General features: G+C 40.3%; 1 protein-coding gene across 1 annotated transcript; it reads right to left on the reverse strand.

Annotated features, from left to right (window-relative positions):
- Window positions 1-3,294: 3,294 nt before the first annotated feature.
- Window positions 3,295-7,791, reverse strand: LOC115664139 (very-long-chain 3-oxoacyl-CoA reductase 1-like). Its single transcript, XM_056318212.1, has 4 exons — window positions 7,450-7,791; window positions 7,042-7,367; window positions 6,511-6,580; window positions 3,295-3,740 (listed from the first exon to the last, which is right to left on the reverse strand). Exons 1-4 carry the CDS (start codon window positions 7,765-7,767, stop codon window positions 3,495-3,497), a joined length of 960 nt encoding a protein of 319 aa, XP_056174187.1. The 5' UTR covers window positions 7,768-7,791; the 3' UTR covers window positions 3,295-3,494.
- Between the last annotated feature and the right edge of the window lie 13,601 nt (window positions 7,792-21,392).

Here is a 21,392-nt window from a genome sequence, read left to right on the forward strand (position 1 = left end):
TTGTGTATTCTCTTGGGGTTATACTCAGGAGCATAGATTTGTGTGTCTCCAGTAATTACTTCGGGATTGCCACACTCGATGGGGGTGCTCAAAGAGTCCCGGACACCCTATCAATATCCAAAAAGTTAAAAAAAAAAAAATCTTACAATGAGCATAATGCATCTAATTGGAATGTTAGATAATTAAATGAGTAACTGTTTCCAACTTAAGAAATAACTCGGTTTTGTGCTTTGGGAAAAAAAAATTGTGAACACTGTGTTTACTATTAGATCAATTCCAATTTTAGTAACATTAAGTTTGATTGAAAGGTTGCATCTATTGGGTCTTAGAACAGATTTAAGGAAAGAATTCTATTATTAGGGAAAACAGGGATAATCTTGTGTTTTATCAAAAATCTAAAGCTATTGTAATACTTAAAAAGATTGTTAAATGAGTGAGAAATCTCTTAAAGAACAGTTAAATATTAGTCTTTGCTTTATAAATCAAGATGTATTTTTATCCATATGATTAAATAAAACAAAGAGGACCTCTACTTCTAAGGAATTTCGATCAATTTTTTCCTCATATACCCTTACTTACTTATCATATAGATATTATATCCATGGTTAAATGAGTAAATTAATAATGCTATTTTGTCTCTCACATGTTTTAATCCTAAAATTCGAATCTTTTCTATCCTACACAAATTTTCGTGAAAAAATTTCAGTCTTGAAACATTTTTATCTTTGCGAATATACTTATGCAATCTCTATGTGATACTACTCTCTTTCCAAATATTTATTATTGAAATATTAACAATAGAGTGGTTTTACTTAATTTTTTAAATGTCAATTTCTTGCATACATGCAATGCTCTTTGTTAGTAAAATATTCGTATTTTTACATAAAGTACACATACGTACTTAAGTTTAAAAAAATTTTCCTCTTTCGCACGTTTTGCTATTACAAAAAAGCATTTGTACTTTTGGAGTAAACCAAATTATACACGTATAAAACACATGCCGTGTTATGTTCACAAAAAGTTACTCAAATTATGAATTTATTTCATGTATTCTCTTTAGTCGATTAATTATGTAACATGTCAGAAATCATTTATGCCAAAAATATGATAATTGCGACATCACCAAAATTTTCAACGGCTTTTCCAAGTAATTTTCAAAATTAAAAGTTTTCATTGACCCTTCAATACGAGTACAACTCGTAAAAAAGCACAACACGCTCGGAACCCATGAGATAAACTCAAAATTAAGAAAATTGTCCAAACAGTCCTGAAATTATTATGCGGAGGTCAATTCAATCATAAACTCATAAATTGTGTTAATTTAGTCTTAAACCTTTTGACGATTTACCAATTAGTCCTAAACCTTTTAATTTTGCCAATTTAATCCTAAACCTTTTGATGATTTGTCAATTTAGTCATTCTGGTCAAATATCCAAATAATAGGTTTATGACTCAATTGGCAAATCTTTAAAAATTTTAGGACTAAATTGACAAAAAGAAAGATTTTGGACTAAATTTGCAAATCGTCAAAAAATTTAGAACTAAATTGGCACAATTGAAAGGTTTACGATTGACTTGATCGTCATACAACTTTTTGGATAATCGTCCCCTCAAAATCCAACGTCACAATATAAAAGAGACAAAAAGTAAATAAAATAATAAGATAATTAAAATGACAATGCATGTCAGTTAAATAGAAATGGCGTTTGGCTTTATGTACGTTGCATAGCAGAATTGGTGGTCTTTTTTTGTTTTTTGGTGGGAAAATTGGTGGTCTTTTACGAGCATCATGTCTAACGAATTCGTTCAGGTTGAAATCTATGGAACGGCTAAGATCTACGGCATCTCAATTCAAACGGAGAAAAATTGCGAGGGTATTGTGTCATATGGGCTCTTTCTGGGAAGACTGACAAGTGAAAGAGCAAAGGTTTACTGCATAGGGTGGGGCTCGAATGACGACAACTTATATAAGATGTGTGTCAAAAGGCGTATGGATGTCATGGCGGATACGAAGACCAGCGGTTAGGTTGTCAGATCGTCAACCCCAAAGTACCAAGGCTTCTACTTGCCATTATCGATGTCATCCAAAAATGAGAAGCAACTCATTGAAGAAATATCTTTTATCAAAAGGAAAAGACATTTTAAAAACCCTCTTCAATGATTAATTCAAGCAGGTGTTTGAAACCCTCCGGACTTCGAATCAATAGGAAAATGAGAAAAATTTATTCGAAATGTTTTAAATTAATTTTACGACAGTCAACTCAGTCTTAAACTTTTTTGTTGTACTAATTTAGTCATAAATCTTTTGACAACTTACTAATTTAGTCCTAAACCTTTCAATTGTGCCAATTTAATTCTAAATATTTTGATAATTTGTCAATTTCATTTTGACGATTTGCCAATTTTGGCTGAAAATCGCTGACGTGGCGGTCTAGTCAATGTTAGCCGTTCAATGTGGCATGGACAGCGCAGGTATGGACAACTTTTGCAATTTATTTAATTATATATTTTAATTTATTTTTCCCTTTTTCCCTTTGCCGGCCATTGCCGGGCCTTGTTGGTGGCTGGCGACCTCAGGCGAGGGACGCCCTTGCCAAATCGAGCGCTAGATTGGGTGAGGGTAGCCCTCGCTTGGCCTGGCAAGGGCCGCCCTCAATGAGGTTCAGGCGAGGTCCCAAGCAACAATGGTCCTCACCAGATCCGGTAAAGACAACTCTCGCCCTCCCATGCCCAGGCCCGAGCATCCCTCGCCCGAGGCCAATGAGGCCCAGCATAGGGAAAAATAAAACAAAAGTAAAAATGAAAATAAAAGAAAAGGAAAAAAATTCAAAAAATTTAAAAAAAATTGCAAAAATTGTCTATGTCAGCGTTGGCCTGTCATGTAGGACGGCTGGCGCTAGATAGACGCCACATCAATGAAAATTTTAAGACTAACTTAGTAAATCATTACAAATTTTTAGAGTTAAATTGACATAATTGAAACTTTTAGGACTAAATTGGCAAGTTGTCAAAAAGTTTAGGCCAAAATTGGCACAATCGAAACGTTGAGGACTAAATTGGCTACCGTACAATAGGTTTTAAGACTTTTTGGCCAATTTTCCCAGAAAATGACAATAGACTTATAACTCGTATAACTTTAGTAGTAATCCATTATGATTTAAGATAAAACGAAGAAAAAATCAACGTGCAATATGGATTATAATTCTTTTCATGTTTTCTTTTTTATAATTGAAAACTTACAACGGGTTAGATAATTTTAATTTAAAAAGTTCAACCATGATCAGAAGATAAATATTGCACTCCCTAAATAGACTTCTTTTCACCTTTACCTCAAGGTACTTATACAATATCGTTCATTGAGGAATACTTAGGCTCAGAGGGTGGTCCCCCTTTCTCACCACCCCAAACTCTCATAACTAGACCATGCACATTAGCCGCACAACATCAAAGGTGGTGCCGCCCGAGAATTCTTGTGGTGCATGGCCATATTCAACCTAAAGAAGGCGATCGTGTTCAAGCCCCTCCTTTCTCATCCATTTCAGGTAGCTTTGACCGTACCTAATGAAGATCGTGTCTAGGGCATGTATCACGAACCCTTGCACTGCATGTGACCAATAGGGGTTGCACTGGTGCTCGTAACCGATGCACCGCACGCTCGGTCCGCTAAACATTTCAGCAGACGGTACGAGCATCGGACGCCTCCTCAACATGGTCATCTTTGTAGCTATGAAAAGGGGAACCTAGTAGGACAATACAAGAATACGTCAGTTTTAACTTCTTTTGCACCGTACACAACTCGTATGTAAACTTAATTCAACGGGTAAAGTGATTCTTTTGGCCTGTACTTTATAAATGTATGATCTAATGCATAGCTTTAGCCCAGCATGAAGTAGCATTAATTTAACTTGCAGGCACAGTAGCTACACATAGCCTTCCCCAATGAGAGAAGCATGGGGGGGGTTGCAATAGTGTTAATTTCGACGAAGTTTCATCGTTCGAATCGATGCTTGGGATGACATGGAGAAACCAAGTTTTTCATCCTTCAAACCGGGGAATCAACATGGGGCTCGTGGAGGTTGATAACTTGACGAAGAGGGTGATGACGAAGATGACGGTTGATGTGCGAAAAAAAAACGAAGGTGATCACAGCAGCACAGTAGCAGTTGCAACTGAATACACACACGCATGAGAGAGAGAGAGAGAGAGAGAGAGAGAGAGAGAGAGAGAGAGAGAGGAGGTAATATGGGGATGATTAGGGTTGGGCACTCAAAGGAATGCCCATGAAAACTTGGGTGGTATGTTCCTATATCATAAATTTTTTTCTGAAACAAAGACACCCTTGATTGTGGTTGTCCATGAAAACTTGGGTGGTCCGTACTTGTCTTTTTTGGGAAGATGAGGAAGCTCGCTAGTTACGTTGTTCATGAAATACTTCACTGTCCTATTAGATTGGCTAAGACGCAAGCCAAGTAAACTCGAATGGATGACTCAAGCATAAAAGATATTTGAACGGGCCGGGACCTATCTCACCCGTTGCTAAATCTATTAAACGGGTGGGTCGGGTCATAAATGGTCCGACCCAAATTGACCCATTAACCCGTTTATGGCCCATTTATTTGTAATGTAAATATCTCAACCCATACCCGATCCATACCCATATTGCTAAAACACTTCTATATTTAACTCAATATAATAAAACTTATTTCTTATGACTTTTTTTTAAAATCATAATACTAAAACATTTTCATACAATACAGTTTTTAATTATTTTTTATTTTATTAAATTTAATATTTTTTTATTTTTTTAAAATCCAAATTTTAATTATTTTTAATTTTAATTTTTCCTTTATTTTTGGCTAGTGGCCGGCTAGGACGACGGCCGGCGTCTGGCCACTGGCCACGAGCAAGATGAGCTCGCCGGAGGTCGGGGAAGCTCGAGCTCGCTGATCTGACGAGGCTGAGGCCTTGCCGGCCTTAGGCGAGCCTCAAGCTTGCCCGATTCTGGTGAGCTGAGCCGAGCTAGCCTCAGGCGAGCTTGAGTATTGCCGAAATCGGGCGAGCTCGGCCTCGCTGGCCTGTGGCGAGACTCGAGCTCGCCAGCCTCAAGCGAGCTCGACCTCGCCTGAGGCCGACAAGTAGGGGTGATCGGTTCCCGATCCGGTCCGGTTCTAAGGTAGAACCGGGAACCGGACCGAGAGAACCGGTTCCCAATTTTGGGCATTGCGGATCGGACCGATTGGTTCTATGACCGGGAACCGGACTGGACCGCCGGTCTGGTCCGGTTCCGGTCCGGTCTAATGGAACTGGTCACTTAGAGTTTAGTTTTTTTTTTTTTGGTTAAACACTTAAGGTTTGGTTCACATTTTACTAATTTTTGTTAATGAATTTATGTCAATGAAGTTCACTAAGGGTTTAATTCACATTTTACTAATTTTTATCAATGAATTTATGATAATGAAGTTCACTTAAAGTTTAGTTCACATTTTATTAATTTTTTTAAAGAAAAAAATAACAAATATATATATTAAATAGTCAGTCCGGTCCAGTCCGGTTCCCCCTTGGAACCGGGAACCGGACCGCCCGAAAACCGGTTCCGCTTTTAGGAATCGGGAACCGGACCGATAGTCTCGAAAACAGGACCAAACCCGTCGGTCCGGTCCTGTCCCGGTTTGGGCGGTCCAAGTTGCTCACCCCTACCGACAAGGCCTCAGCCTCGCCAGATTGGCGACCTCGAGCTCGCCCGAGGCCGGCGACCTCGAGTCTCACCAGATTGGCGAGGTCGAGCTCGCCAGATTCCGGCGAGCCCGAGGCCTCGCCGACCTATGGCAAGGTCGTTCCTCCCTTGTGGCCGGTGGCCAGCCGTCGCCGTGGCCGGTGGCCAGCCGTCGCCGTGGCCGGCCACCAGCCGAAAAGAGAAAGAGAAAAAAAATAAAAGAAAAAAAAAGAAAAAGAAAGAAAAGAAAAGAAAATTTTGATTTTTATAAAAATGGGTAAGCTTAATGAGTGGGTTAGAAATGAGTTCCACACTTAACTCATTAAGGCCCATTTATGATAAGCTTAAAACTTTAAGACTCATTTAAGATAGGCTCTTTAAAGTTGTATTGACCTATTTATTTTTAAATGGGTCATATATGGGTTTTAATAACCATTTAACAGGTCTACCCGTTGCTAATATGTTAAGCTAAGGGTGTTGACACACTAACTTCCCACTAGATGCCCGTTATCACAGCCTTGTCAAGTGTGAGTGCAAAAGCCTAATATCGGCGATACACCTAAGCTTTTTCTTTTTCTTTTTTTTGAAATCGCTGATATATTGGGGAAGCAAACAAGTGACTTTTCGACTTACATATCAAGTCTTGGACTAATTTGTCCAATTAATTGGCAGAAAGTATCATACCAAAAATTTGATAAATAAATGGACTAAAGCAATCGTTTGACTTACATTCTTTTATTGAAATTTTTGACATGATCTATATATGTTATGCATAAGAATTTATAGTTAACATTTACCTGACATTGAATATCGATCCCCCGCTCCTTGTACTCAAGACTAATGCTCTTCGAGAACATTGCCATAAAACTGCGATTAACAAACAAAATACAATTCTTACGCAGCATATGTAAAGAGCACATGCGAAGAGAAATAATGAGAAAAAAATAAAAATTCATGAAAAAATAGAATAATATGTAAGAATTTTGATCCGTTAGTTTGTAAATAATTTATTTAGCGTAAAAGGAAATCAATTTATTGGATACATTTAAATTCAAATTTAGAACGTAAGAAATTTAATTGATTACTTGTCAATTATCTTCATTATCATCAATAATGGTTTTGTTCACGTATATTTGGTCGTGGTGTATTTCAAATATATGTATGGATTTTCCATAAAATGTTTTCATAAAAAATTTGAGATTAAAATGGAATAGGATTTGATTGATAAATAGTATACACATGGAAATTTTATGTCTAGTCAACTAATAAAAAAGTTATACATAATTTCTGCAGTACTCATATACTAACAAAAAATTAATGAAACTTACGCTTTGGTTGATGCATACATGGTCTGAAGAGGATACGAAGAAACATACACACTCGAACCAGATCCTATATTCAAGATCGCTCCTCTCTTCTTCTTCAACATTCCGTCGATCACTCCCTTTGTGACCCACACCACTGCTTTCAAGTTCACTCTCAGCATGCTGTCCATCAACTCTCGATCCACCTCGTGAAAGTACCTCGGGTACGGATAAGCCATCCCCGCGTTGTTAACGAGCAACCCGATGTCGAGCCCTTCCGTCGCTCCCGTCATCGCTGCTGCTATCTCTTCTCCGCTCAGCTTTGCAAAGTCGGCGATCACGGTCTTGGCCTGGACAAAGTTTGTCATGTATAAGATGTATCGTCCACCAGAATATTCAACTGAAGCATGAAAGACTTCCTATATGATGGACCTCGATGGTTGTGCCGTATCTCTGCCTCAGCTCGCTCGAGGTGGCTTCGAGTTTGTTGGGGTTTCGACCGACGAGCACGAGGTTGAGGCCCTTGGAGGCCAGCTCGAAGGCCAGGGCGTTCCCGATACCGTCAGTGGGGCCGGTGATGACGGCCCACGAGCCGTAGTTGCGCAAGTTCTTCGGCTTCCTCACGAACATGAGATGCAGCCATCGGGCAAAGGCGAGCAGATTCTTGCAGAGTGAGATGAAACCTAATGCGGTGGCTGCTGCGATCATCAAGTCCTCAAGTTCCATTTCGTTGCGTGTGTGAAGTTGCATGCCTGGACTCAGTGATGGCAAGGGCTCATATTTTATAGACCTCTCTCTCTCTCTCTCTCTCTCTCTCTCTCTCTCTCTCTAACAAATGGCCAGTTGATCGTGTGGCTCTCATGTGTGGATCTCTCATGATTAACGGCCACAATAGACTCCTTTCACGTGGACTAAAGTCCAGGCAAGTATTTGTCATATCATTTCGTCATGACGATTCCATGTTCCAATGGTCTTAGTGATATCAGTTGCGGATTTCTATGACATAAAAGCTAACTAACGTTTTGAAATGTTAAAAAAAAAAAGATTTTATGATTTAAAAGACACGTAGATCAAGTTTATTTGTATTATTAATTATGTGAATCTCACGATGGGTCTCAAATAATTAGAGAATGAAAAGATATTGACTTATGCCATGAATTATGCAATAACTTCCCTTTCGAAAATGTTGCCATATTAGTAAGATCTTGGTGTACGAGGAAAAGGGGACAAAGACATGCTATGCGCATGGGTGACCAAAACGTTCATCAACTTTTTATTAGGTAGGCATGCCGGCAAGAATTGGCAGGAAGAGCATTCATCCATCACTCGTAGGCCAAACTGGCTTTTCTCGATCTCTTCAAACTCACTAAAATGAAAGAATCGTGCCGTCTTTAAGAAGATCCAGTGAACTCTCCTTTGCATGGAACCTGTTCCCAACTCACTCTGATATGTTATTCTGTTCTTGTTTGCGTTAAAGGTTGGTCGGGCCTTTAGTCCACGATGATGCGATCTGGTCTCCTCCATCGACGGAGGACGTGAGGTGACACCGGCAATTTGACAGAGAGGGGAGAAGGACGGCGGTGGCTTGGAAGTGGTGGATGGTGACTATGGACGAGGAAATGTCGGGGATGCGTCTTTGTAGTGGCTGGGATGGTGGCCGACCGCCACAGCTACGGCGGTGACTAGGTGGTTAGGTAGAGAGGAGGAGAGGAGTTAAAGCGCGCACCTATAACATCGTATATCTGGATGGCCACGTGGCGTGTTTGTAATAGAAAGCTCAATTAAAGTTTATAGTTGTGGCTCCATGCTTCCGTGAGTGGCCATTTCAAAGCATTGGAAAAATTATCCAATCAGTTCTAAACCTATTGTCTAAATGTCGATTCAGTTCTAAACTTTTTCAATTTTGTCTATGTAGTCCTAAAACTTTTTTTTATGAAATTCAGTGTAGTTCATTCAGTGAATTTTGGCAGCCCTACGTGGTATGACTGCCGATTTAACATAGACAAGTTCTTCTTTAATCATCTATCTTCGACCTTTGGTCTTCACGTCTTCAATCTCGTCTTCTTGCATACCTCTCGTCACATACATGTGGATCAAATCATTCAACACTGATGCGGGAGCATCGGGCTTTATCGATCGATTCAAGTTGAAGATGCCAATTATCCAAGAGAGTTGCCAATTCAGTGGAAAAGTTGTTGAATTCAAGGTTACCGAGATACCGATATACAATTTTATTGTCAATTTCGAGACTTCCTATCGATTACCTTATGACTGAAAGGGTGTTCTTATCGATTTCTATGGATGTTTGGTGATCTCCTACGATGACTATTTGGCTCCCAAGGATGACGAACGAATTTAGAGTCTAAGTTTAATCATTTTACATTTGGTCAAATGTAGTTACTTTTAGTTTTATGAGTCTTAAATGTGTTGTAGGGTTCAAGAATCAAAGTTTAGGTCTCTAGGTGTTTTAATACATTTTCTAGTTCCTAGATCTGTATTTTGTTTTCTATTTCCCAAGTCATTGATGTTGGGTGGTTCCCGTGTCTTCAGTGATTAGTCTATTTCCTATGTAATCCCTCTATATAAAGAGGCAAATTCTCAAATGTAGGTCAGTCAATTTGAATATTAAGAATATATGAGATTTTCCTCTGTGTGAGCGAATTTCTTTGAAGAGTGGATAACTCCTATTCCGACATATGTATTCTTAGAAGTTGGATTCTTCCTTGGCGGTGAATTTCTTCTATCCCGAAGTCTTGTATCCTCGGTTAGTGATTTTCTATAGGCTTTGGTGGTGAATTTCCTGTATACCTTGGTTCTGGTCATATTTTATCCTACCCATTTGCGGAATCACTCGCCCACACAAACACGGTGTGGATGCATGGACCCACTGCATTGTACAAAGTGGCAATCCCCTCTGCTGAGGACAACGTGATTATCGAAGAGACTATAGACCGATCCAAAAAATACTCCATGATGATCTTCCTGCTATGATAAAATAAGGCGTAAGATCGGCCGCCGAAAAAGGGAACAAACTGAAGAGGATCCATTTGTCTTCAGAGAGAGCGAGAGAGAAAGACAGTGGTTTCCGGTTTCCGCTGTGGTTTAAGCAAACGAGAGAAACTTTAGGCGGAGATTTGCTTGTGGGAGCTATCTTGTGATGTATATTACAGTGATTGAGGACTTCGGTAAGCTAGACAAAGAGGATTACGAGCTACCTGCCAGATCCAAAAGCCCACTTTTCAAGCAAAATGATATTATAGATCTCTCATCTAAAATTCACATCCATGCCATAAAACAAATGATGTCATGCAGTCTAACTAAAGCGAGGCTGTTGCTAGCGGATGTCCATCCTGTCAAACCGAATTGGAGCCAGCACTGCTACCTCCCCTACCCCTTTCTTGTTGTGGTGGTGCCAGGGCCGTTGGTGGTGGTGGTTGTATCGCCCGGAACCTGAACAAGGATCCCAGATTGCGTACACTGCCTTACAGCAACGGCTGCAGACAGAAATTCTAAGGGGAAACTTTGTCATTAAATCATTCATTTGTAATGATGGATTGTTGAGATAATGATACCTCCGTAAACCGTCTCCACTCCTGGAGAGTATCATACAGCCCGGTGAAGGTCACCATAGTATGTAGGGTGATGGGGCCACGACCGTAATGGTGATTGCAAACATAGTGTGGATGCATGGACCCACTGCATTGTACAAAGTGGCAATCCCCTCTCCTGAGGACAACGTGATTATCGAAAGAGACTATAGACCAATCCGAAAAATACTTCATGATGTTCTCCCTGCTATGATCAAATAAGGCGTAATATCAGCCACCGAAAAAGGAAACTAACTGAATAGGATCCATTTGTCTTGAGAGAGAGTGAAGGAGAAAGAGAGACAACGTGATCATCAAAAGAGACTATAGAATTCTCCGAAAAATACCCCATGATGTTCTCCCTGCTCTGATCGAATAATGTGTAATATTGGTCGCTGAAAAAGGAAACAAACTGAAGACGATCCATTTGTCGTGAGAGAGAGCAAGGGAGAAAGAGAGACGCCATCACCGAAAGAGACTATAGAAATATCGGCCATCGAAAAAAGAAACAAACAAAAGATGATCCATTTTTCTTGAGAGAGAGTGAGGGAGAAAGAGAAATGACATGATAATTGAAATAGACTATAGATTCGTTGGAAAAATACCTCATGATATTTTCCATGCTATGATCGAATAAGGCGTAATATTGACCGGCGAAAAAGGAAACGAATTGAAGAAGATCCATTTGTCTTGAGAAAGTGAGGGAGGGAGAAAAAGAGACAACGTGATCATCGAAAGAGACTATAGACTCATCTGAAAAATACCCCATGATGTTCTCCCTACTGTGATCGACTAATGTGTAATATTGGCCGCCAAAAAAAAAACGAACTAAAGATGATCCATTTTTCTTGAGAGAGAGCAAGGGAGAAAGAGAAACGATATGATAATTGAAATAAACTATAGATTTGTTGGAAAAATACCTCATGATATTTTCCATGCTATGATCGACTAAGGCGTAATATTGACCGCCGAAAAAGGAAACGAATTGAAGAAGATCCATTTATCTTGAGAAAGTGAGCGAGGGAGAAAAGGAGACAACGTGATCATCGAAAGAGACTATAGACTCGTCCGAAAAATACCCCATGATGTCCTCTCTACTGTGATCGACTAATGCGTAATATCGGCCGCCGAAAAAGAAACGAACTAAAAATGATCCGTTTTTCTTGAGAGAGAGAGAGCGATGGTGAAAGAGAAACAAAGTGATCATCGAAAGAAACTATAGATTCTTCCGAAAAATATCCCATGATATTCTCCATGCTGCGATAAAATAAGGCATAATATTAGTTGCCAAAAAAGGAAATGAAGTGAAGATGATCCATTTATCTTGAGAGAGAATTAGAGAGAAGGAGAGACAATGTGACCATCAGAAGAGACTATAGACTCGTCCGAAAAATATCCCATGTTGTTCTCCCTGCTACGATCAAAGAATACATAATATGGGCCGTCGAAAAAAGGAAACGAAATGAAGAGGATCCATTTGTCTTGAGAGAAAAGGAGTGAGAGAGAAAGATAACGTGATCATTGAAAGAGATTATAGATTTGTCTTAAAATTACCCCATGATGTTCTCCCTACTATGATCGAGTAATGTGTAATATCGGCCACCGAAAAAGAAAACAAATTGAAGATGATCCATTTGACTTGAGAGAGAGCGAAGGAGAAAGAGAGACAACGCGATCATCGAAAGAGACTATACAATCGTCCGAAAATACCTCTATGATGTTCTCCCTGCTAAAATCGAATAACAAGTAATAAGGGCCGCCGGAAAACGAAACGAACTGAAGATGATCAAATTGTCTTGAGAGAAAGCGAGGGAGAAAAAGAGAGTTGTTTCCCGCGGCATATGTTTCCGACGTGGTTTAAGCATATGAGGGAAACCCTAGGGCTTTTCTTTTCGCTTTTTATAGTCCACGTGTCCTCAACCTACCGAAAACGGAAAGTTTCGGGCCGTTTCTCTTTAAGTTTGGGTAGCAGACTGAAAAACCGATTTTTTTTCCTTTAAAAGATTTGGAAAACCAAAAGACAGCCCCTTCTTCCAAGTTTTCAAGAACTTCCCTTAGACCTTGAGCCTAAGAGTGAGCGGTTCCAGACTCCTTGGAATCTACCATCGGATATAGGTTTCTCATTTTTTAGAACCCGGAACCTACCATGTCGCAAGTTCCAGGGTCGTTTTCAGGGTCTAACAGGTTCTTTTCTTAATTTCATTTTTAGTTAAACAAAACGAAAATGAATGTAATAATTCCGAATAAGCTTGTCATTTACCAAAGAGAATACAAAATGAACAAAATTATCAACAGAGGAAACAGAATTGGCTGCCGTTTGGCAAGGAATTCAACTAGATAAAAGAGAGGAAACAGAACAAAAGTCACTAGACTTGTAAGAGGACATCACCAAGTTTCAGTCACTAGACTTGTAAGAGGACATCACAAAATGAAATGGATGCTGCTGCCGTGTAAGAGGACATCACCAACTCTTCTAAATCTTGCTTTTGTCAATTTAAACATTTTAAATGAAGACATTCATACTAAAAGAGCTAAGTTTCAGTCACTAGACTTCACTGTTGTTCCCAGAGGAGCAAATGCATGGTGCCCATTGGAGTTGCTCTTTTCCTGCCAAGCAAACAACATGAGAACATATTAGCCAAGAGCATTTGAACATTTACAAGTGGTCTCTCTAACATTTACAAGTGCTTGTTGTGATACGAAACACGCAAAGCCAGTCACCCATTATCCAAATTCTTTCTAGAAATTCTTCATATCAATATGAAGTGATATCACGATTAATACAAAAACCGCTTAGTAATAACACAAGCAGAACAACCATGGCTGCCTCGGTCGAAGAACAGCCAAAGTGCATCAAAGTGTAAGTAAAAGTTAGATGCATTTGATGAACAAAATTGAAGTTGAATGCAAGTTGCTCCAAGAGCTATCAATGAAAATTATCCAAAAAGATTACACACCCAATACATCCTCAATCCTCATTTTGCAGAACAACAACCAAATTATTAAATAACTAAGCCCCAATGTGCTCGTTCATATCAGAATGCGAAGCTGAGATAATTCGTCGGCCAGTGTGAAAAATGAAAGGGAGGTGCTTTTTTATTTCACCAACTTACAAGGACATAATATCAGAGAATAGAAAGAGCAACACCAAATCATAACGCGACTCCATCAAGTTCAACTCGATCTTATGAAAGATTGAGATAAAAATCGACTCTAAAAAAGCAAAACACTTGAAAAAAAGAGTAGACAATATGATTACAAGATTTTCTTGTTCATCAGGACTTAACAAGCATCGCTCCACATTATACATAGCAAGCACATTCCAATAAGAAAACAAGCACATATATCTTCTGCAAACAACATGAGAACAGATTAGCTTAGAGTACTTGAACAGTCAATCAAACAACACGAGTACAGAACAAGACAGAGATATATTTCCTAATTTTCATCCCCAGCCTACCCATCATTTTGTCAAATATCTTCTGCAACAGTGAGAAAGACAGGCAAATGCATAAGCATCCAAAGCTAGTATGCAAACAAAACCAGTTCATGCCTATATATCAAGCACAAAATAGAACCCACCCAGGCCCACCAACTACGAACCGTGTAGCATACACATATTGAGCTAAGCTAAACCAGAGCAAGCTCTCTGTTCGAACTACGGCATCTACATTCAGTCTCCAGATTAGACAATTTTCCCAACGGGAATATAATGTGGTCGACGGCAGCCCAATGTGGTTCACCACCACCGTCACACAAGCGAAAGCACGCTGCCTTTCTCTGCCTTCACGCAAAAAAATAAAAAGAAAAATCCAAGCTCCATATGAGCCCCAAAAAAATCTTTCATACATAGCTCAAAATACCTGGTCAATAATCACGCAGAGAGAGAGAGAGAGCGAGATGCACCTTAGTCCAGATGAACGAGGTTTGCTCAGCGCGAGCGACTGATTGATTTGAAGCCTCGAAGTGAGTCGAATCAAAGACTCGACGGGGAAGACGTGGCCTTCGTCGCCGACCTTCTTCTCGCTTGCTCGCTCGCTCGCTCGCTGCGCAGAGCCCAAAGAAGGAGGCGGTGGTTTATTTGTTAATAGCAAGCGCTAGTGAGCGCTTCACCAAGAGTAGCCCTAGCTCAGAACTAAACCCCCAATAGCGCAAACTTCAACGGATAAAGAGAGAGAAACCTGAGTGACGATTAGCTAGCTGATGGTCGCTTGCTGAGCCGCGGTCGGCAGTGGCGAGTTGGTCGGTGACAGCAAACAAAATCGGCGGTGATGCGTCGCAGAGATGACAAGGAGCTGTGTCGTCAATGGAAAGAAAAGGAAAGGACATGTGTGGCCGGGTCTACGGGGAAGAGCACTCACTCCTACTTGAGCCTGTTCAACTACTTTAAAGGTGCAGTTTGTCTCTCGTTAAATATGTCTTGAATTTTATGTTCTCGATCCGGTTCAACACCCGACCTGACATATTTTTGTGCGACCCAAAATTGAGATTTAGTTCGCGACGCGGAGAGTTGGAGCAACGAACAAATGTCTCGAGGGGGTTCGGGGGCTATGCCCCGAGGAAATTTTTTTGGGAGCACTATTTATACCGCGCTAGGTTTTCTCATTGGGGTACAGAGAATTTTGTTTTCGAGAGTTTTGTGAGCCGTAAGCTTTTGTCGTTGTTTTCGACTTCGAAAACTGTACTCTCTTTGATTATAGTGGAATTTTGTCTTGCCTCGCCCGTGGACGTAGATCACGTTGTGATCGAACCATGTAAATCCCCGTGTTCGTGTTTGTTCTTCCGCATCTGTTAAGTCTCTATGTCCTGATTAATTATTCCCGTCTTTATTGGAGATAAGTAGCAAGAACCCCACGATGATAACCTTTTTGTGCTTAAGTTTAATAAGCTTGCGTTTCCTTGGCTGGATCCACATCATTATAAAGTGTCTTGCTTGGTCAATGGTTGTTGTTGCTCTTAGATATGCAGTCCCGGTTTTACTATATTTCATTCTTACACTGTGAATCTCCTTGTGAGTGTTAAGGGCAAAAAAATCCTAAAATTATGTCTTGGCCGCCTTTTTCTAATCAAAGGCAGCGTAAAGAGCCCTGAAGGTATCTGGATTATGTGGTATCAAGGTCATATGCGATCCCATTGTAGGCATAAGAATTTTTTGCCCGGAATTTTAGTTGCTAATTGAAAAATATGAAAACATGGAGACTTGTATGCTTAGTAGACCACATTCCAAGGTGAAAAGCTAATTAACAGTGAATGCGCTTGATTAGGGACACATTTTCTATTGTCAAGACGATAAGTGTTGCTATTCGGAGACTCTCCTATTTTCGGCTCATCATTTGAAAACTTCAAGCAACATTTTTTCAATCACCATTCGCGTTAGGCCTTCCTCAGGGCTTCATACTCTCATCTCATGTCCCATAGAAGACAGAGTTCGAGAAGAGCAGCTTGCATTGGCAAGGGCCATATGCTGATCATTGAGTCCATGATGAATCAAATCCCTAGGTTTTCCTTGTTCTATGGTACTATAAATGAACAGAACCGACCAATGGCTACTCAAATCAATTAAGATATGATCGTCCAAGGAGATCCTGAGTATATTAGTCCAATTCAGATGGCAAAACGTAGCACACTACATGTACAACATTTCTCAGTGACGAGTCACTTTGTCAGTATCGGAAGATCAATTACGGTCACCCTAAACAAATAGAACAGCTTGCATAGGCAGGAGCCATATGCAGATCGAGTCCATGATGAATCAAATCCCTAGATTTTTCCCTATTCTATGATACTAGAAATGAACAGAAGCAACTAATGACAACTCAAATAAACTAATATATGATCGTCCAAGGAGATCCGGTAACTTGGCAATCCATATGCAAATTGCAAACAGAGGCGCATCAACAATAGTTAAGGCACAAAAGGGTAAAGAAAGTATAGATCTCTCATCTGAAATTCACATCCTTGCTGTAAAACAAATTATGTCATGTAGTCCAACTAAAGTGAGACTGTTGCTTGCAGATGTCCATCCTGTCAAACCAAATTATTGCCTTTACTGCTGCCTCCCCCACCCCCTTTTTGTTGTGGTGGTTCTAGGGCCGGCGGCGGTGGCGGGGGTGGTGCTATCACCTGCAACTGGAACGCGAAGCCCCGAATGCGTACACTGCTTTGCGGCATCAGCTACATGCCGAAATTCTAAAGGGCAACTTCGTCGTTAAGTCATTAATCACCAATTAAAAGATGTTAATGAAGGTTTGTTGAGAGAAGAATACCTCCGAAAACAATCTCTTTTCCTGCAAAGTATCAGACATCCCAATGAAAGTCACCACAATACGTCGGGTGGCGGGGTTCATCTTTCTAATGGTGATTTGATACACAATGTGGACATAAGGACCCACTCCATTGTACAAAGCGGCAATCCCCTCTACGCCAAGGACAATGTGATTATCGAAAGAGACTATAGACTCATCCGAAAAAATATCCAAAGATGTTCTCCCCGCTATGATCACATAAGGCGTAATATTGGTCGTCGAAAAAGGAAATGAACTAAAGAGGATCCGTTTGTCTTGAGAGAGAGTGAGGGAGAAAGAGAGTGTTGTTTCCAGCGAGAGATGTTTCAGGCATGGTTTAAGCAGACAAGAGAAACCTGGGGCTTTTATTTGTTCTTTTTATTGTCCACGTGTCCCCGACCAACCCGAAAACTGAAGTTTCGGGCTGCTTCTCTAGGAAATTCGAGCTTAATCACTAGTTGTGATGATATAAGCAATGAGATTTGTGTATGAATAAAGCCATAAGTAGATTTCATAATTTGATGATATTCAGTTTTAGCGTAGAATCTAAAGAAATTGAATGACATGATAATATCTGTGTAAAAGCCTTTGTTGATGTCCACACTGTCACTCTAATGATATCCATGCAATAATAATGATGATATACACGAAGTAATTCTCTTAATCTTTAGTCGCAATATTCAAAACAACAGTAGATAAAGTCTAAATATAATCATTATTGATATGAACTTCTCTTAACAAGTAGTTCCTAAAACAAAACACTTGAATGCATTTATCAGATTCAAAATAAATCTCGGATGGTTTTGTCATCTTTAAAATATACTATGAGGTTTTCTTAAAACTCCTTGTTAGTATTCTTAACGAATGTCACTTGGACGAGAAAATATTCGGTGGTTTACTATCACCACGTCACATGCCTACGTGGCGTATATTTTCTCATGTGGATCCATTAATAAATCGCCAAGCGGCGTCTGACATGGAGAAAAGAAAAGCCCTATTATGGCTCTCTCTCCTCTGGCGCACCTATTCCCTCAAAAAAGAAGCAAGGCATCTCGCACTTAATGCGAGCATTTATTGTCTATCCTTTCTCCTCTTTCTTTCACGTTTGAATTTTTTCTTTTTACTTTTAGAAACTCTTCTCCTTCTTCCCAGAAAGCTTCCCTTCCCTCCTCCTTCATCTTCGCTTTTGTTCTTCGCTTCCTCCAAAAATCAAAGGTGAGCTTGGGTTTCCGACGATAAACGGACGGCCGGTCGCAGCGGGGCAGCCGGGTCCCGAGCATCCTCCGCCTTCGCCTCCAACACGTGGCTCATCTCCTCCGCCTCCACCTTGTGGCCGTCGGCTCCGTTCGTCGCCATGGCCTCCGCCTCGTGGCTATGGGCTCCGCTCGTCGCCGTCAGCTCCTCCTCGTAACCTCCGCCTCCACCTTGTGGCTGTCGGCTCATCCCTGTTCTTCTTTGTTTTGTGTCTGGAAACCTTGAAGAGGCGATGCCATGCTTGATTGTTGTTCATAGTTTGGATTAAAAAAGTGCATCGATTTCGAATATGAGACTTGAGTTGAAAGTGCACACGACCTATTCGACAAATTGTTCGTAAGATTTATTTGCGAAATAATACTTTCTACTATCGAATCCGAAGATTAATCGATGTAGTTTTTATGTTATAAATCGATTAATGGTCATTGAGTGTAATTTCTTAGTCACCGAGAGTCTCTTCTGTCTTGTATTTTTTTTGAGAATGAAGAAAGCCTTGACATGCTGAGAACCAGTTTAACTTGAAGCATTTTCATGAGCATTTTATTTCATAACAAAGGCTTGTGTGGTGTACCTTCTTTGCCTGTCCTCTATTTTGTATAAAATGGCCGCTTGTCCACTGGTGGTAAACTTGCCATAGCCATATCGTGTCTTGTTGTGTTCTCTGTGCTGCTTTTAGTGATATACATATGCTGCACAAGAAGGGGAGGCATGACTATGACTTTGCACTGCTGTTATCTCCAAGGACTGGTTTTTACGTACTACTATGTTGGCCGACGTGTTTCTGCTGGAAATTCAAGTGAACATGTTTGCAATATGTTGCAGCCACTTGAGGGCTAGTGAACTTGTTTGACTTGTTTTTTTTTTTACTCTGGTTGTGCTAGTAAACATGTTTGACTTGTCCGAGATGAAATTTGACATTTTGGAGCATGATTTGAACTTCAACATTGTCAGTCGAAGTAATGACAAGAAATGTTTGCAATAAAGTGCAGCCACTTGAGGGCATTTTGTACGACGGACTGCCATGAGAAGTAGGTTGCCATCGACAAAATTGAGAGAAAAAAGGTCCACGGAATCAAAGGAAGTTGGAGGAGGGCACAAAGCAGAATGAGCAAGATGAAGGATGACTTTTGACTTTGAAATGATGAGACTAGTTCTCCTGAAAGTGTATGTAGTTGACTAACTTCAGCTAGTGCACCTTCTGGGTCTTTTTGCTATGAGCATGCACTTCTACATAGGGTAAGATCGAGTTGCAAAATGTTTTTGGGACTTGTACCGATTCACTGCTCCTTCTAGAATCAACAATGCCATATTTTGATGTTGAATTGTTGATCAATACAACAATCTTTGCTTTTGGGTGTAAGCAGTTATTTGTTTTGGAAATTACGTCTCGAGTGTTATACCTACTGAACTACTATTGACACCCTCTAATGTAACTAAATATTTGTCAAAAGTTCTTTATGCATGGATTCATGAAAGTGGTGATTTGGATGTGTTCAAAATTCGGTGTGGTGATTTCTTTTAATTTCTATTCCTACTGCAAACTGACCAAGCAATATTTGGATGCAAACTGCACCTTAACATTCGTTGATATGAACTCAGTTGGGGACATGAGTATGATCTGATACAGAAAAAAAGAACAATTTTGAAAGGATGTTGCTTTTTGCTCGGCATTTTCCAAGTTCCAAGTGAATGGCATCCACCTTTTGCAGATCCCCTGTTTTCTGACCAGAAATCATGCATGTCGAAGAAGCTCCCTCCTCCCCAAGTTAGAATTGTTCTTCAAATGCTTGTGAATTTTAAAATGCTTCCATAGAAATTGGGAGGAAAAAGTGTTTTGCGGAATGTAGTTTGAAATAATTGTATGAGCATTCCTAGCATTTCCTACTACAAACTGCATTTTACCAAAGAAGCAAAACTCACTTCAACATATGTTTGGACCTTTGCGATGGCGCATCGCCATTTTGGTTGGCCATGTGGTTGGCCATTATCAAGTAAATGAATCAGCTGCCTCGTCCCTTACAAAATTTGGTAAACTAGTGTCACAGGCCACCAGACTTGACTTCAAAGCATGTATACCAAGATGCAACTGCATCTCCCAAGGTTACACTTTTACAAATGAAAATCTGAACCAAAGAGGCATTAGTCCTCTCACTGGTTTAAATGTGACAACTATTGCAAAACCAAACATTGGGTTAAACTGTCACTCTAGTATTTGATTTCGAAATCCTTTTCATTTGCACAAGATGAAAATGACATTAAACACTTCAACTGAAGAAACACTAAACCGAGTTCTAGAACAGTAGGCTTAATCTCTGCACATTCAAAATTGCAAACAATGCCACGATAGATGAAACAAAAACAAAGCATATTAAAAAGGCAACTTTATATGCCAAAAGTTTCCTGTATCCAAATATCAATAATTAAATCCTTCAAAATAACATTATTATGCCCCAAAATAATCATAACAATTTTGCAGAAGCTGGTGTTGCGTGCTTCCTTGACATGTGTGCTCCGAAAATCAGAAGTTTGAAGAGTCTCCTGGTCAACTGAGAACGGATGCAGCCTGGTCCCATGTTGCGGCTGTTGCTTCTATACGATATCCAAAGTCCCGTCGCGGAGGCTGAGACGGGAGGGCGGAGGCGACGAGTGAGAGGTGGAGGCCACGAGGGGGAGGCGGAGGCGAGAGGATAGTGGCGGGAGCGCGGAGGCGGAGGCGGAGGGGTCTCGGGACTCAGCCTCTGCGACTGGCCTTCCACTTTTCACGGGCGGTTTCCAGAGCCGACGACGACGAAAGTGAAGAACAAAAACGAAGAACGAAGGATGAGAGGAGAGGGAAGCTTTCCGGGAAGGAGAAGAGTCCAAAGTGAAAACATTCAAACTTACGTGAAATAGGAGAGAGAGAGAGAGGGGGAGAAAGAGAACAGAGCAATTAATGCGCGCATTAATCGCTTTGCTCGCTTTGCTCACGCCTCCTATAAGCGCAAAGGAGAGAGAGTCAGTTCCTAGGGCACCAGAGGAGAGAGAAGTCCAAAATATAGTCTTTTTTTTTTATTTCGGGTCAGAGCCACGTGTCCTTTTATCAGTGATCCACGTGAGTTTATACACGTCATGTAGGCACGTGACCTGAGGTGCATAAATCACTGAATATTTTCTCTGCTTGGACTTATGATTTGCAAGATTTCTGATCATTTTCCTTATTACTAGAACATTTATTTGCACTCTCGACTCATCTTGCTTCCAAAACAATGAT

This window comes from Syzygium oleosum, unplaced genomic scaffold (genome assembly GCF_021117445.2).
Source record: "Syzygium oleosum isolate NSW1041296 unplaced genomic scaffold, Sole_v2.1 Sole_v2.01, whole genome shotgun sequence".
Classification (NCBI taxonomy): Eukaryota; Viridiplantae; Streptophyta; class Magnoliopsida; order Myrtales; family Myrtaceae; genus Syzygium; species Syzygium oleosum.